Genomic DNA, 15,563 nt, shown 5'->3' on the forward strand with positions numbered 1-15,563 from the left:
GTACTGCACCTGCTGTGCTGCTCCTCTGCTCTGGGTAGTTCCAGCCTTCTGCTTTCTACCTATTTTTTCAGTTAGTTAGAACCCAGCATGGGGACCAGCACAGTGGCTCAATTAACTAATCCTCCACCTGCAAGCACTAACATTCCATATGGGCGCTGGCTTGTACTGCAGTTGTCCTGCTTGTGGACTGGGAAAGCAGTCTGGGACGGCCCCAAGCCTTTGGACCCTGCATCCACGTGGGAGACCTTGAAGAAGCTTCTGGCTCTTGGCTTTGGAACAACTCAGCTCTGGCCTTTGTGGCCACTTGGGGAGTGAACCAGCGGATGGGAGATCTTTCTCTCTCTTTTTCTTTTTGTAAATCTGAGCTTCCAGTGCAAATAAACAAGTCTTAAAAAAAAAAAAAAGAGCCCAGCATTCCTATGCCTCTAAACATGAAAGGATTCCAACCTCAGCTAGTCTACATCTGGATCCAGTAATCTTGGCTACCTTGTCAATTCTCCCTTCATTTCTCCAGAGTGGCTTTTCCACATCTCCCTCATGTCCTAATCCCACATCGTTTTCACTCAGTACATGTTTGGGCCTCCTGTTTCACAGAGGAATTTGAATCATATGAGAACTCCTTCAATTTTCTCCCATCAGCTCACTAAACTGAACTATTTTGATGATTTTTCCCAGTTTTCTTTCTGTTACAATGGAAGAGGTGACTCCATACCAGTCACCACTTTTACTTTTTTTTTTTTTGAAGATTTATTTTATTTATTTGAAACAAAGAGTATTAAAGAAAGAGAATCTTGTACTTGTTGGTTCACTCCTCAAATGGCAACAATAGCTGAGCTGGGCCAAGCCAGGAGCATGGAACCCCATCTGGGACACCCACATGGATGTCAGCGGTCCCACTGCCTGATGGGGTGCCTCAGTAAGGAGCTGGAGAGGTGGCAGAGCAGCCAGGACTTGAATCAGCACCCTAATAAGGACTACCAGCGTCATGGGGAGCAGTTTAACCCACAATGCTGGCCCCTGGTTTCTTAGATGTTTGAACTCATGTCCTCAATGTTGACTGGTCAAACAGCCTCAATACCTTCAGCTACTGCCAGTGTAAACCATACCAACATAGCCTTGAACACGTTCTTCTCTGGATATTACCCTCGTTCTTCTCTCCACCACAGGCAGAGTGAACATCCATGGAATACACAAAAAAATTCAGACTTCTCTATTCTCATTTTTTTAAAAGATTTATTTTATTCTTACTGGAAAGCCAGATATACAGAGAGGAGGAGAGACAGAGATGAAGATCTTCCATCTGTTGATTCATTCCCCAAGCGTCTGCAATGTCGGGAGCTGTGCCGATCCAAAGCCAGGAGCCCAGAGCCTCTTTCGGGTCTCCCACACAGATGCAGAGTCCCAAGGCTTTGAGCTATCCTCAGCTGCTTTCCCAGGTCACAGACAGGGAGCTGGATGGGAACTGGGGCCGCATGGATTAGAACCGGCGGCCATATGGGATCCCAGGACGTTCACGGTGAGGACTTTAGCCGCTAGGCCACCGTGCCGGGCCCTCTATTCCCTTTTCCAAACCAGTCTATTCCTGGAGCTGGGAACGGGGCCTAAGGCGGTCACCTAAGCCAGTCTAGGTTAACACGAGTTCATCCCTGTATTATTTTAATATTTAGTTATACTTCAGTTGTTAATTCAGTGTTCCGATACCTCTACAAATAAAGATGGTATGAATGATACTTTATAGGTCCTTTGGGAGACATTTTGTTTTCATTTCTTGGGTAAATGTCTAGGAATGATACCTACTTAACCTTATCAGAAACTGCTAACTGGTTCTCTAAAGCAACTATACCACTCTATGTTCCAACCAGCAATGTCTGAGAGTTCTCTACTTCATATTCTCACCAACATTTGCTGTCACAAGTCTTTAATCTTGACCTTGATGGAGAATGTGACATGATACCTTATTGTATCTTAAATTTGCACTTCCATGATTTCTAATGAAGTTCAACAATATTTTCATGAGCTTTATTGCCCAGTAACAATTTTTTATCTTTTTTTCTGAAATGTTGGTTAAATATATATGTAACCATGTAAGTGGCTGTTAGCCTGTTAGGAAATTTTACCTATATATTATTTAGTTATTTTACCTATCATAGAGTAGATTTAGCCCAAGGCAAGAAAAACACTCACTCGTTCAAGCCTGGCATTGAAATGTTCAGGGAATGGAGGCTGGCATCGTGGTATAGTTGGTCAAACTGCTGCATGAGACACTGGCATCCTCCATATGGACATTGGTTCAAATCCCAGCTGCTCTAGTTCAGATCCAGCCCCTTGGTTAATGTTCCTGGGAAACATGGCCCAAATGCTTCGGTTCCTGCACCCATGTGTAAGACTGGATGGAGTTTCAGACTCCTGGCCTCAGCCTGACCCAGCTCCAGCTCTTGCAGCCATTTGGGCAGTGAACCACTAGATGCAAGATCCCTCTCCCTCGTTTTCTGTTTCCCCTTCCCTTTGTAGCTCTGCATTTCAAACAAGTAGACAAACACTTTAACAAAAAATAAACTGTTCAGGGATTGAGCTGAACTTCTAGTGTAATTTGTAGAAGGCTCCCCTACTGCCTTTGAGGTCATCTTCTAGGCTGTGTAGCAAATGCTTGGGCTGCAGCTTCCTATATGACCATTTCTGACAGCGCTCTCCCTACAGTCACACTGGGCAGGCTGGAGAGTCCAAGCAGGAGCCCTTGCTTGTTCTGCCAAGCCATTACGGCTGAAGAGAGGTTCCATGCCTATTTCTTGCCCCATATACTCAGCAACTCAGATCAATTTTTTGGAGCCCACAGATAAATAAAGGAATAAATCAACAAGGAGTTAAACCATCAGGACATGAGTACAGCCACAAGATGATAATAACTTGGATCTGCATGAGACACTACTGCTTGTAACATGTTTTCACGTGTGTAATTTATTTTTATTTTCCAAACAAAGTTGTGGGGCATTATCATCTCCAGTTTACAGATGAGGAAAATTAAGGCTCAGAAGGATGAGTTGCCTACGGTCATCCTCCTTAGCTGAGCCAGGAGAGCTTTGGTTGGGGTTAGGAAATGATGACATGGTGGATAGCACTCAGTCTCTATCATCACAGAATGGTGGACAGGGATAAAGGAGAGGGGACTGAGGAAGCTCAAGATGCTGTCCTCCTTTGATTCTTTTTTTTTAAAAAGATTTATTTATTTTCATTACAAAGTCAGATATACAGAGAGGAGGAGAGATAGAGAGGAAGATCTTCCGTCCGATGATTCACTCCCCAAGTGACCGCAACGGCTGGTTGCTGTGCCGATTCGGAGCCAGGAACTTCCTCCAGGTTTCCCATGAGGGTGCAGGATCCCAAAGCATTGAGCCGTCCTCCACTGCTTTCCCAGGCCACAAGCAGGGTGCTGGATGGGAAGTGGAGCTGCCGGGATTAGAACCGGTGCCCATATGGGATCCCGGGGTGTTCAAGGCGAAGACTTAAGCAGCTAGGCCACACCGCCGGGCCCCTCTCCTTTGATTCTTGAGGATGCCAGTCCCAGAGAGCATGGGCAGCTTCTTAAGGTGTATAATTTCAGAAGGCTGTCAAGGAACTCCCAGCAAAACCTACTTCATACACAGTGCTTGGGTCTCCACTGTCACTTATCTCCTCCTAACCAGGGAGTGCCTCTAGAACCCTTCAGCTCAGCTCTCTCAAGGCAGAGGCATCTAAAGGCCCCTCCAGGGTATCAGAAGATAGCCCACAAGAGGGAAGTGAGACATTTTTCTAGAAAGATATTTTTATTTCTATTTTTAAAATCTTTTTTAAAAATTTATTTTTATTGAAAAAGTATATTTACAAAGGAGACACAAAGAGAAAGATATTCCACCCACTGGCTCACTCCCCAAGTGGCCGCAACAGCCGGAGCTGAGCTGATCCGAAGCCAGGAGCCAGGAGCTTTTTCTGGGTCCCCCACATGGGTGCAAGGTCCCAAGGCTTTGGCCCGTCCTCAATTGCTTTCCCAGGCCACAGGCAGGGAGCTGGAGGGGAAGTGGAGCAGCTGGGACAGGAACCAGTGCCCAAGTAGTATCCTGGCACTTGAGTGGCGAGGATTTTAGTCACTGAGCCATAGCACCAGGCCCTAATTATTTCTATTTAAAAGGCAGATTTACAAAGAAAGGACAGAGAGTGAGATCTTTCATCTGTTGGTTCACTCTCCAAATGGCCGCAACAGCTGGGCTTGTCCAAAGCCAGGAGCCAGGAGCTTCCTTCGGGTATTCCATGTGAATTCAGGGGCTCAAGGATCTGGGCAATCCTCTGCTGCTTTCCCAGGCTGTTAGCAGTGAGTTGAATCAGAAGTGGAGCAGACAAGACATGAACTGGCACCCATTTGAGGTGATGGTGCTGCAAGTGGAGGCCCATTATGCCAAAGCACCAGCCCTAAGTGATGTTTTTGTTGTTTTTAAGATTTATGTATTTGTGGACTGGTGTCACAGTTCAATGGGTTAGGGCTAAAATCCCCTATAAGTGCATTCAAGTCTCAACTACTCTGCTTCTGATCTAGTTCCCAGCTAGTGAGCATGAGAAAGCAAAAGAAGATGGCCCAACTCTTGGGTCTACCATTCAAATAGAAGACCTGAATGAAGATCCTGACTCCAGGTTTTGACCAGCACAACCCCAGCCATTGCAGCAATCTGGAGAGTGAGCCAGGGAATGGAAGATCTCTCTCATACTTGTCTTTCAAATAAATAGAATACATCTTAAAAAATAAAAATAAAAAATAAAAAAATAAAAATAAAAAGTGAGCCAGGACCCTTTATACCAATGTTATCTTGCTTCTCTCACCATGTAATCCCACCACATGATGCCATGCACTAGGGTTTTGTTTTCTGAGGATTTATTTATTGAAAGACAGAGTTTTACATATAGAGAGAGAGATGAAAAGAGAAAGAGAGATCCTTCATCTTCTGTTTCACTACGCAAATGACCACAATATCCACGGCTGGGCTGGGCTGGAGCCAGGAGCCGGGGGCTTCATCTTAGTCTCTCATGTGAGTGGCAAGGATCCAAGCACGGGACCCTCTTCTGCTGCTTTCCCAGGCACAATGTCCCTGGTTCCAACCATTCACCAATTTTTGAGGAAACCAGAAGGCCTTTACCAAGGGCCACCAAAATGGGTTCAGTCTTGAACTTTTAGTCTCCAAAACTACGAATTCAATAAATTCCTTTTAAAGTATCTGGCCTCATGTATTGTGCCATAAGAAAGCAAAATAAGCATGGACTCATACTGCTGTCACCTCTGATAGAATGAAAGGGTGTAGATTTTGGAATCTTAGAGAGATCTGAGTTTAAATCCTTACTCTGCTCATTATGTCATCTTTGAGATGTAGCTTCAGTTCTCTTGGTCTCAGCTTCCCCACCTCTAAAAGAAGGCTGGACAGAAGGTAGTGCTAGGACACAAGGCAGTATAATAAGCTTCGATGCCGGTGTGGTCTCCTAGGATCTGGACTTTGTTTAGTGACTGCTGGACTCATTGCTCTTGGCTTGGTGCCCTCATTGGCTTTGTGGAAGGATTGCAATCCAAGAAACTTACCATGATTGAGGAAAGAGCCAGGGCAGACTTCCTTCTTTTCTGGGAAATGTGCCCGTGCATCTGTTTCAAATGTCCCTTCCACTGTTTCATTTTTGAAAAAATATTGATGTACTTATTTGAAAGGCAGAGTTGCAGAGAGCAACGGAGATATCTTCCATCTACCAGTTTACTCCCCATGATGGCCATGGCTGGGACAGTCCAAAGCCAATAAGTAGGAGCTTTCTCCAGGTTTCCCATATGGATGCCGAAGCCCAAGCATTTGTACCATCATCTGATACTTTCCAAGGCATAACAGCAGGGAGCTGTATTGGAAGTGGAGAAGCTGGGGCTCAAACTGGCACATTTTTAGTGGCTTAACTCACAATACCATACTGCTCGCCATTTCCCATTTTGGAGACTGGACAATCTACCTCCTCTCCTCCTTTGGGTGCAAGCATAAAGAAAGATATTCTGTCCTTGAAGACATTCTTATCGCTGGTCAGACCCTTTCTCTAAAACCCTGTATGTTTCAGCCATGAGCACCTGTGTTGCAACTCCCTGGTTTCCTACTGATCTCCCAGATCAGGCAGCTTCCCTAGCACTTGTGTGAAGTGGTATTGGTGTCAAGTTCACCTATGATGTTCATGTGACATAGTGGAATGACATCATGTGAGATGGAATGGGGAACCAGCCTCACAGGTAAACAACTAATCCAGGAATGAGAGCTGCTTGCATTTCCTGTTGATTTATCTTTTTTATCTCTTCCTATTCTCAAATTTAGAAGCTATTTATCTAGCGCAATTTTAGATATCCAGAAGCAATCCATAAAATATATGCCTACAGTAGAATCTGGGGGTTCATTAGCTTTATTAATTAATAGTGGTTTATAAACACTTTGAAGTCCTTTTATTAAAGAGGCCACCTACATCCAAAGTATTATTATAATTAGGTCTAATGAGGTCAGTGGTTTAAAGTGAGGGTTTAAAGCCATCTATAAAGCTCCTCTACCAATCACTGGTACAGAATGAAGGTAAGAAGAGGCAGGTGAGTCTACATGCTGGCTTTTAAAGGCTTCCTCCACGGCAGCAGAACCACACTAGGATCGGCTCACTTGAAACCAAGGTGCAGGGACATCCTGCCATTGGATTCTCCAGTGTTGCAGGACAAAGATCACTGCTTTGTAAGAGCTTCACATACAGCTTGCTGCTAAGTACAGAAGACCTCAGAGGGGGAAATTTTTCTTTGAGGTGACAAACCAGGTTAGTGCCAAGTCTCGTATCTTCTACAACGTGTACACTGTCTGCTGAATGAAGCCAAGAAAGGGTTGACTGGGCAAGAAATGGAGCATAGAACATGTACGTCCTGTTCTCTGCTGCCAAGTGGTGTTGTATTTTTTCCTAGGGAGACTCTAGTATAAAACTAGACTTTCAGGAGTAGGATGAAAGGAGGTGTGGGATAACACAGATACAAGCAGCATGGGACCCTTGTCAATAGGAGGCTGGATTTGATGAGTTGGGTCAGTATGCTTAATGAAAGAGTGATCCAATGACTCATAAATGGAGACTGGAGAATACTATCTTGAACTGGAAAATTAGGTGTTGGAAATGAAACCTAAGTTTTTTTCTTTCTTTCAGCAAAGTAAATTTCCTTTAAGAAATCCTCAAGTTTTAAAATGAAATGGTTTCTATTTCAAGTCAGAACAGGTCCTGCAATAGAGAAAGACTGGCCAGCATGCTGTCCCCTGTCATCTTTGTGGGACTTATTGCCCTCATTGGTAAGTCGCTGATTGACATTTAACGTTGCTTGTGGGGTATCCATGAAAACATCTAGCACCGTCATGAATTACATGCAATGCAAGTGTGGGCACTCCTGATCAGCTAGGCCACTACTCAACTGCTTTGTACATGTGTATTCAGCTGGCCAAGAAGTCAGCCTCAATGCAAAATTTTAAATAATCAAGTATTAATTAGCCCACTTACTTCCTGTCTAATAATGTGTCTACCAGGCTTGCTATCTTGTCAAGACACATATGGCTGAGTGCTTTGGGAGGCTAGAGACCTGAAAATGATCAATGCCAAGCAGTGGGTAAGAGTTAAGGGAGCACTTATAGGCAAGACTCATACTAGTCTAGGAGGAGTAGAGGAGGAAGAGCTCCACTCAAGCTGGGGTGTTCCCATCTGCACGGCTCTCATGGTGGTGGCGGAGCACACAAAGGTTAAAGAAAGGTGATTTACAAAGAGGAGGAGGGAAGTGCCTGCAGGATGGGAAGCAGGCGCTTCAGCAAAGGCACTGAGGCACAGATGCATGAAATGGGTCTCTGGTATAGCAGAGTCAAGTCAATGCGACCAGAACATATGAAGGAATTTCTCAGGGAAATAGGTTGCGAGATGATAAGGAAACTTCTATAAGAAAACCAAAACTTTACCTAAGAAAAATAAGAAGCCATTGTAAGCAATGCTCAAGCTGTCTTTGTAGAATGATGATTGAAAAGAAGTTGTTTCTAAAATGTTTAACTCTAACTTTGGGAAAGAGAGGCTACCCCCAAGCTAGGATTTCCTGTTACCTGCAGTTGAAGGCCCAGGTGCATGGCTGTGTTTACTCCTTTTTAAATTGCCACGTTGAAGCAGGGTCACAGGGCCAGTAGATTAATTATGAGTTACCATGCTAGCTGTGTATAACTGACACATGACTCTAATTAAAAAAGGATCTGTGTTTATGATTCCAGAGCCACTAGGATAGGGTCCGTGGTCCCATTCCAATTCACTTAATGCCATGGTTCTCAAACTGCAAAGTCAATTGGGAATGTTGATTAAAAATGTGGCGTTTCTGATCTTACACCTAAAGATTCTGGTATGAGGTGCCCCGTGATTTGCATTTTTAATAAGCATCCCAGATCACTGATGACTGTGGCCTGTGGGTCACGTGCTGATGGCCAGCAAAAGGACATTGAACTTGTCATTATACAGACATAGTCCAGGGAATTTAGATAGCCCCCCTTTTCCTCTTTCTTTATCCATCAATTTATTCGTTGAACAAATGTTTATTGAAGGTCTGCTTTGAGTCAGAAATTGTTGCAGGTGTTGAAGAGGACACAGCAGAGAAAAACATGAAGTCCTTGCCCTATTGAGTAAGGCAGGGTGTTAAGTGGGGTTAGGGAGAGAGAAGGAAAGGAAAGAAGCAAGAAAGCAGGGGACAGGAAGGGAAGGCCAGTCTGTGTAGCCCTCCAGGGCCAGGGAGTGGGGCGCCAGGGAGTGGGGCGCCAGGGCCAGGGAGTGGGGTGCCAGGGCCAGGGAGTGGGGTGCCAGGCGCACTCACTTCTTCCTCTCCAGGAGACTGCTGGGGGCCCCTGCCTCCCAGTTTGTAATGAGGCCTCAGGCTTTTGACCCTGCTCCCTCCTGGTTTGAAGCTGCAGGCACACACAGCTCAGCAGCATCCAGGCCGGGATCCTAACCACAGGAGGGCCCAGAACCCTAGCCACAGGCTCCAGCTCTTGTTTAAGCACCACAAGGAGCTGAGACTTTTGGTTCCTCTTCTCTGAATTCCCCATCCCTGCCAAAACAAAACAAAACAAACAAGCAAACAAACAAAAAAAAGGAAAGGAAGGAAGAAAAGGAGGGAGGGAGAAAAGAAAAAAAAAGGAAGTGACATAAATAAAATACTGTAAGATAATGGGGACAAGGAATGAGATACAAACATTTTGTCTTATCTTACTATGGATGTACAAGAAAGTCTCAGTAAGGTAATTTTAAAGATGCTTTTAATAGGAAATTTCAAATATATAAAACATAGAGTTTTCTTAAAAATGATTTATTTTTATTGGGAAGTTAGATTTCCAGAGAGAAGAAGATACAGAGAGAAAGATTTTACATCTGCTGGTTCACTCTGCAAGTGGCTGCAATGGCTAGAACTGAGCTGATCTGAAGCCAGGAGCCAGGAGCTTCTTCTGGGTCTCCCATGTGGGACCTCCCAGAGGTCCCAAGGCCTTGGGCCATCCTCGACTACTTTCTCAGGCCATAGGCAGGGAGCTGGATTGGAAGCAGCGCTAGTGGGACATAAACTGGTCCCACATGGGATCCCAGTGCATGCAAGGCAAGGACTTTAGCCACTAGACTATTGTACTGGGCCTACCTGTAATAATTTTAATTCTGATCAATACAGAAGTCAATATATGTGAGAAATTTTAGGAATGATTTTAATAATATTTTCCCTGGTGCTTTAGAATTAAGTACTGTACTAATAAAAAAAAATTGGAGCAAAGTAGGAAAGGATGATGAGCCAAGGGTGGGAGGACAAATTGGGGAGGATGGGGACTATGGCCCTTTCCTTCAGCTTAGCACTGTTTATTATAATGATTTAAGCAGCATCTTGTGCCCCACTTCATGTGAATTCTCATCCCGCCTCCCAGGCACTTCCAGGGGCTCGTACCCCTACATACACTCAATAAACCCTCACCTGCATCCTCGCCTGTACCATGGCTGCTACGGGGACATCTTGACCATGGAGACCTCGGGGGCACTCTGTGATATAAATACTTTGCTAAACTGCGGTAAGTGAAAAGCAAAGCACATGGCAGCTTGCCGCCCTCTTGTTCTGGTTTCAGGTTCTTTCTTAGGACCTAAGCTTGAAAAGATGTAATTGTTACCATAACAGGTAATATCAAAATTAAAAGTTAGAAAAATGCTAGAATATTGATCACCCTAACCAGCCATTTAATCTCCTGAGCCTGCCCTGGCCCCCATTCTTTCCAAAGCTTCACCCATAGCACTGGCTTTTACCCACTGAAGTTATTCCTTAAGTAAAAATACTAGGTCCTGGTTTTGTTTGTTGCTGTGCTTATCCATGTGTGACAACATGAGTGTTTTAAGGAGTTCTGTTGTTCTCTGTGGTCTCCTTTGTAATCCTGTTTCAAAGCCTTCTATCTGATGTTATCCTGGGGTTAGAAGGTTATAGGTAACCAACAGGATCACACCTACCCCACCCTGTTAATGCACAGATGTGAGCCCTGGGGCTCAGCAAAGAGGATAAACTCCACAAGGCTCAGAACTAGGTGTCCAGCCTGACTCATATTTAGATTGGCTGACTCCTAATCCAGAAGTCTTCCCAACATGATATCCCAAGGGAGGAGCAGAGAAGTGGCCCTGTCTGGGGTTGCAGGTCTGTCTGGTTTTCTATGGTCAGAGATCCAAAGGATTTAGAATGGGCAGTAGTCAGAGAGGTGGCCAACTCAGAAAGATTGAAAAGGGTTCTCTTATAGATCAGAGGAAACGGTGCCTTTTCTATTTGCTTAGGGATTCGTGGTTCAGAGATGTTTGCTGAGATGGACTTGAAGACCATAAGGCCTTACCAGAATCTGATCAAGGAAGTAGGACAGAGACATTGTGTAGACCCTGCTCTCATTGCAGCCATCATCTCCAGAGAAAGCCACGGAGGAGCCGTTCTGCAAAATGGATGGGACTACAGAGGCCTTAAATTTGGCTTGATGCAGGTATTTGGCTAGAAACTTCCCATCAGCTCCCCCCTCTGTGAGAAACCTTCCTTGCAGAAACTCAACTCAAACTGGAAATCCATTTGCCATGCTTTCAGGCTCCCAAACACCCTGGTATTTGGCTCTGGGTGCTATAGCATAATTTGCTCTGAGATTTACGCAACACATATTTGGTAACAAGGTTTACTATTTACTTGTCATCTTCAGAGAAAATTACACATTTTGTGACTACAATTTTATAGTAAATAATGTGCAATGTATTCAAACTGAGAAAATATTATAGAGAACACTACTATTACAGGTGTCCTTCTGCAGTTCATGAAGTAGGACAGTTCATCCATGGAGATAAAAACACTTTAATCTCGGGCCTGGCGCGATAGTGTAGTGGTTAAAGTCCTTGCCTTGCATGCGCTGGGATCCCATATGGGCCCCGGTTCTAATCCTGGCAGCCCTGCTTCCCATCCAGCTCCCTGTTTGTGGCTTGGGAAAGCAGTTGAGGACAGCCCAAAGCGTTGGGACCCTGCTCCCAAGTGGGAGACCTGGAAGAGCTCCTGGCTCCTGGTTTCGGATTGGCTCAACTCAGCCATTGCAGTCACTTGGGGAGTGAACCATCGGATGGAAGATCTTCCTCTCTGTCTCTCCTCCTCTTTGTATATCCACCTTTCCAATAAAAATAAATAAATCTTAAAAAAAACACACTTTAATCTCTACTTGAACCAACTTGCTCTGTTGGGTAAACTGGAGGAAGGAGATCCCAATTATTTGGGTAGTTGCTTCCAGGCTCCATTTTAAATTGTTGGTAGAAACCCAGACTTCTGGTCTCCTTGGTTAGAAACAAATTTTATCTTAATTAGCTGGGTAATAATTTATTACTACAAATATGTACACTTTAAGTGCTAATTGTTTTGAAACATTCTTTTCATTGTTTTTTTTTTTTTAAACTAGAATGCTTAGCTAAAAGTATGCCATGTCCATTTGCCCCAGAACTTTGTTCCTCTGACTCTATACTCATGAAATAAAGGATAAGAGAATGGGCTCCTTGAGATAAAGAAAAAATGTCAAGGCCAGGGTCTTTGAACTTGGACATGAGAAAATAAGAAACACAGAAAAACAGGTTGCCTCATCCAGATGCTGACAGGATGACTTTAATTTTTTTTTAGCTTGATAAACACATTTACCACCCTGTTGGTTCCTGGGACAGCAAAGAACACCTCTTACAGGGTGTTGGGATACTAACAGACAGAATTAAGGCAATCCAGAAAAAATTCCCTGCCTGGAGCGTGACTCAACACCTCAAAGGTAAGCTCTATTTGCAGTGTTCTGTTTCAATGAGTAGAGGATGAGACCTGAGTGTCAGATGTGTTCTGGGCCTCCCTGGCAGCATCCCCATTGGGTCAGCAGGGGGTCCAGGGCCTGTGCAAAGGCTGTCCTAGCATTCTCTGATTCACTGACTGACGTCTTCCACAGACTCCTTTACCTGCTTTATGAGGCTGGGTTCCTCAGGGCATCTCTCTTGTCAGGTACTGAGTTACTGAGTGATGCCTTTGGAGTCGATGCTGTGGTTTGGAAGAATGTCTACCTTCTCCTAAAATTTTTCCTGATACAGGATACTTCCGACCATTTTCCAGATTGGTTGGACAAATTCTGACTCTTCAAGCATTCTCAGGGTTTCAGGTCTAAGTAGAGATCTCTAATTGGCCAGCCACAGACTCCTTTAATTTCAGCATCTCCCAGACAAAATGGACACATTAGCCTCCCAGCATAAAATTGCTCTTTCTTCTGTATAGTCCATGTCTTTGGATGTACTGTTCTATAGTCAGTAATCTCAGCCAGACTGCTTTCATTAGCTCTCTGGTTCCTTCTCTTTTGACATCCAACATATGTACAGCTTCTCTTCTTCAACCATTAACAGTCAGTCTTACTTCATAACAATTTCTATGTTTTAAGGCTCTTTTTCTTTTTTAAGATGCTTAAAGGCAGGGATCAACTCAGATCAAAGCAGAGTGCAATTACACTAAATACACAAATAATTGCTGAGGATAAACTTGTAGGTTAAAATGGTACATACATGCACATACACACACACACACATACCCCTATGAAGAAACAAGTCTGTCTTGGGTACCCTGCACTCAGTGTGGCACCTCTTCTGGCACATAGTAGGTATTCAGAAACATACTGAATGATGAGTGAGTGAGTGACTCAATGAGGGAGTTACTCAATAAATGAGGGAATGTTATAGGCCTTCTCACACTGATGATTTGCTGGAGATTTAGTTCTTCCAGACCTAGACTATGTAAAAATTAAGCATGATGCTCACAGCCAGAAAAAGCAAAAACTGAGACACAGCGAGAGCGAGAGAGAAAGACAAATTGGAGTTTTCCTAGGGAGACTTGGGATGGCACAGCCTTTCAGGGAGGGACGAGGGGAAGGAGGGTTTGGGACTGCCTGCTTTGTAAGATGTGCCTGAGTGCTAACATCCTGGCCTTGCTCATATCTCACTCTTGGTGGATGGCTAATACGTGAGTCCAAGCCTCTGTGTTTTGTTTCAGGTGGTCTCTTGGCCTTTAAGTCAGGAATTGAAGGTGTCATCTCACCTGCAGACATAGAAGCTGACTTCGTCAATGATGTCATTGCCCGAGCTAAATTCTATAAAAAACATGGTTACTAGGCAATGCTGTGTGATTGGGTCAGGTTAGTAGGGTGCTCAGATGACCTCTTTTGGAAAGTTTGACATAAACTTTGGCAAAGAAATGGTTCAAATTTAACATTCATTTCCTATCAGTGCTGAGACTCAAAGAGCACTGATTCAAAAGTAAAAGGAAATATTCTATTAGATCATTAGGCCAAATAGACAAAAGCGTCAAAGGAGATATTGCAGAAGGGATTCAAAGAGGGCATTACAAACTACAAGTGCTTAATTCCAAGAGGGGCTTGCCAGTTTGGGATGCAGACTCTAACAAGGTCACCAGCAACCCTGCCTCCTTGTAGCTACACCTTTATGTAATTCCCTTCTTCCTGGAGCCTGGGCAGGACCTGAGACCTGCTTCTAACGAATGGGAGGTGATAGAGGTGATGGAATACATACAACTACATTGTCTGTAAAGTGTCCATATTGCTGGAGTCTCTGTCTAATGCTGTTTTTGAAGAAGCAACTTGTCATGAATGTTATAGCTACAAGAAAATCAATTCTGCCAGCCTCAAAGCTTGGAAGCAGATGTCCTAGTCCATGCTCTGCTAAGAATCCAGCCTTGGGAGATACCTTTTTTGTTCTGAGATTGGAAGAAAACTACCTAGCTAAGCCATGCCCACACTTTTGACCCACAGGAATTTTGAAACTGTGTGTGGTTTCAAGCTAAGTTTGAGGTAACCTGTTACAGGGTCACATCAGACTAACACGCTGGTCTATTCCCACACTCTTCTTAAAGACTTCTCCTAGGGAGGGAGTTTGGCATGGTGGTTGAGTTGCTTCTTGGGATGCTCCCATTCCGTATCAGAATGCCTGGTTCTAGTCCTGACTCTCCCAATTTAGCAGCAGCTTCCCCTGATGTTCATCCTGGGAGCCAGTAAATGAAGGCTCAGATACTTAGGTCCCTACTAACCTCACAGGACACCAAGAGCTGAAGGCTCCTAGTTTCTGTCTAATCCAAATGATTACTGTAGGCCTTTGAGAGTGAAACCATGGATGAAACAGCACTCTTTGCCTTTCAAATAAAGTAGGAAGAATCATATCAGTTTTTTTTTTCCTTTTGAAGATAATTTCATTTGCAAATATTCACTTAACATTGAGAGCCCTTCTAGTGTAGGCTGTCAAGACTAACACTACCTATCTGAACTTCTTTGCCTTTTCGGCAAAAGATTAACCAGTGTATTTTCCCAGAGTTACATGTCAATACCAGTACAATGACAGATACGACACTCTCTTAAGATCTCTTTGACCCCAACAACATAAAGTTACCTTATATTGTAGCCTAGAGGTGTCTCTTCATCTATACCTTCCAAGACTCACATGTACTAGAAATTCAATGTTGATTAAAACTGTAATTGTCTTTTAGCTTAATTGATGAGATATCATTTCATTTCAGTAATACTTTTGCTTTAAAATACAATGCTCTAAAATATCTCTCTCCTTCCTTCTTTCCTTTTTAAGACTTATTTATTTGAAAATCAGTTACAGAGAGGGAGGAGGAGAGAGGAAAAGAGATCTTCCACATGTGGTTCTCTGCCCGTCAATGTTATTACTGTCTGAACTAAATTTCACAAGAAACAAAGGAAAACAAAGATTAATTGGGAAGCAGCAGTTCTTCACCGTCATCTTCATTTAACCACTACAGAACCGAACCTTCCCTAAGTCTTATTTCTGCTTACTACTCCAGCTAAGTAATAGAAAAAAAAAAAGGGGGGGGAGGGATAAATTAATCTTCCCCTGAAGATTTTTCTACTCTTTCTCAGGGATTCTTCAGGAATTCTGAACCCCTGGCCATTCTTGTGCTTGTACACTAAAGC

At 43.8% G+C, this 15,563-nt stretch overlaps 2 protein-coding genes across 2 annotated transcripts in view; one reads left to right on the forward strand and one right to left on the reverse strand.

The window, feature by feature from the left end:
* MRPL30 (mitochondrial ribosomal protein L30) overlaps positions 1-15,563 on the reverse strand; it is a 30,532-nt gene that overhangs the window by 8,519 nt on the left and 6,450 nt on the right. The window lies entirely within an intron of this gene.
* On the forward strand, positions 7,304-13,836 carry LYG2 (lysozyme g2). The gene is made up of 5 exons (XM_004594216.2): positions 7,304-7,346; positions 9,978-10,118; positions 10,861-11,057; positions 12,218-12,356; positions 13,610-13,836. Exons 1-5 carry the CDS (start codon positions 7,304-7,306, stop codon positions 13,726-13,728), a joined length of 639 nt encoding a protein of 212 aa, XP_004594273.1. The 3' UTR covers positions 13,729-13,836.

Source organism: Ochotona princeps, chromosome 8 (genome assembly GCF_030435755.1).
Source record: "Ochotona princeps isolate mOchPri1 chromosome 8, mOchPri1.hap1, whole genome shotgun sequence".
In the NCBI taxonomy this organism is placed as follows: Eukaryota; Metazoa; Chordata; class Mammalia; order Lagomorpha; family Ochotonidae; genus Ochotona; species Ochotona princeps.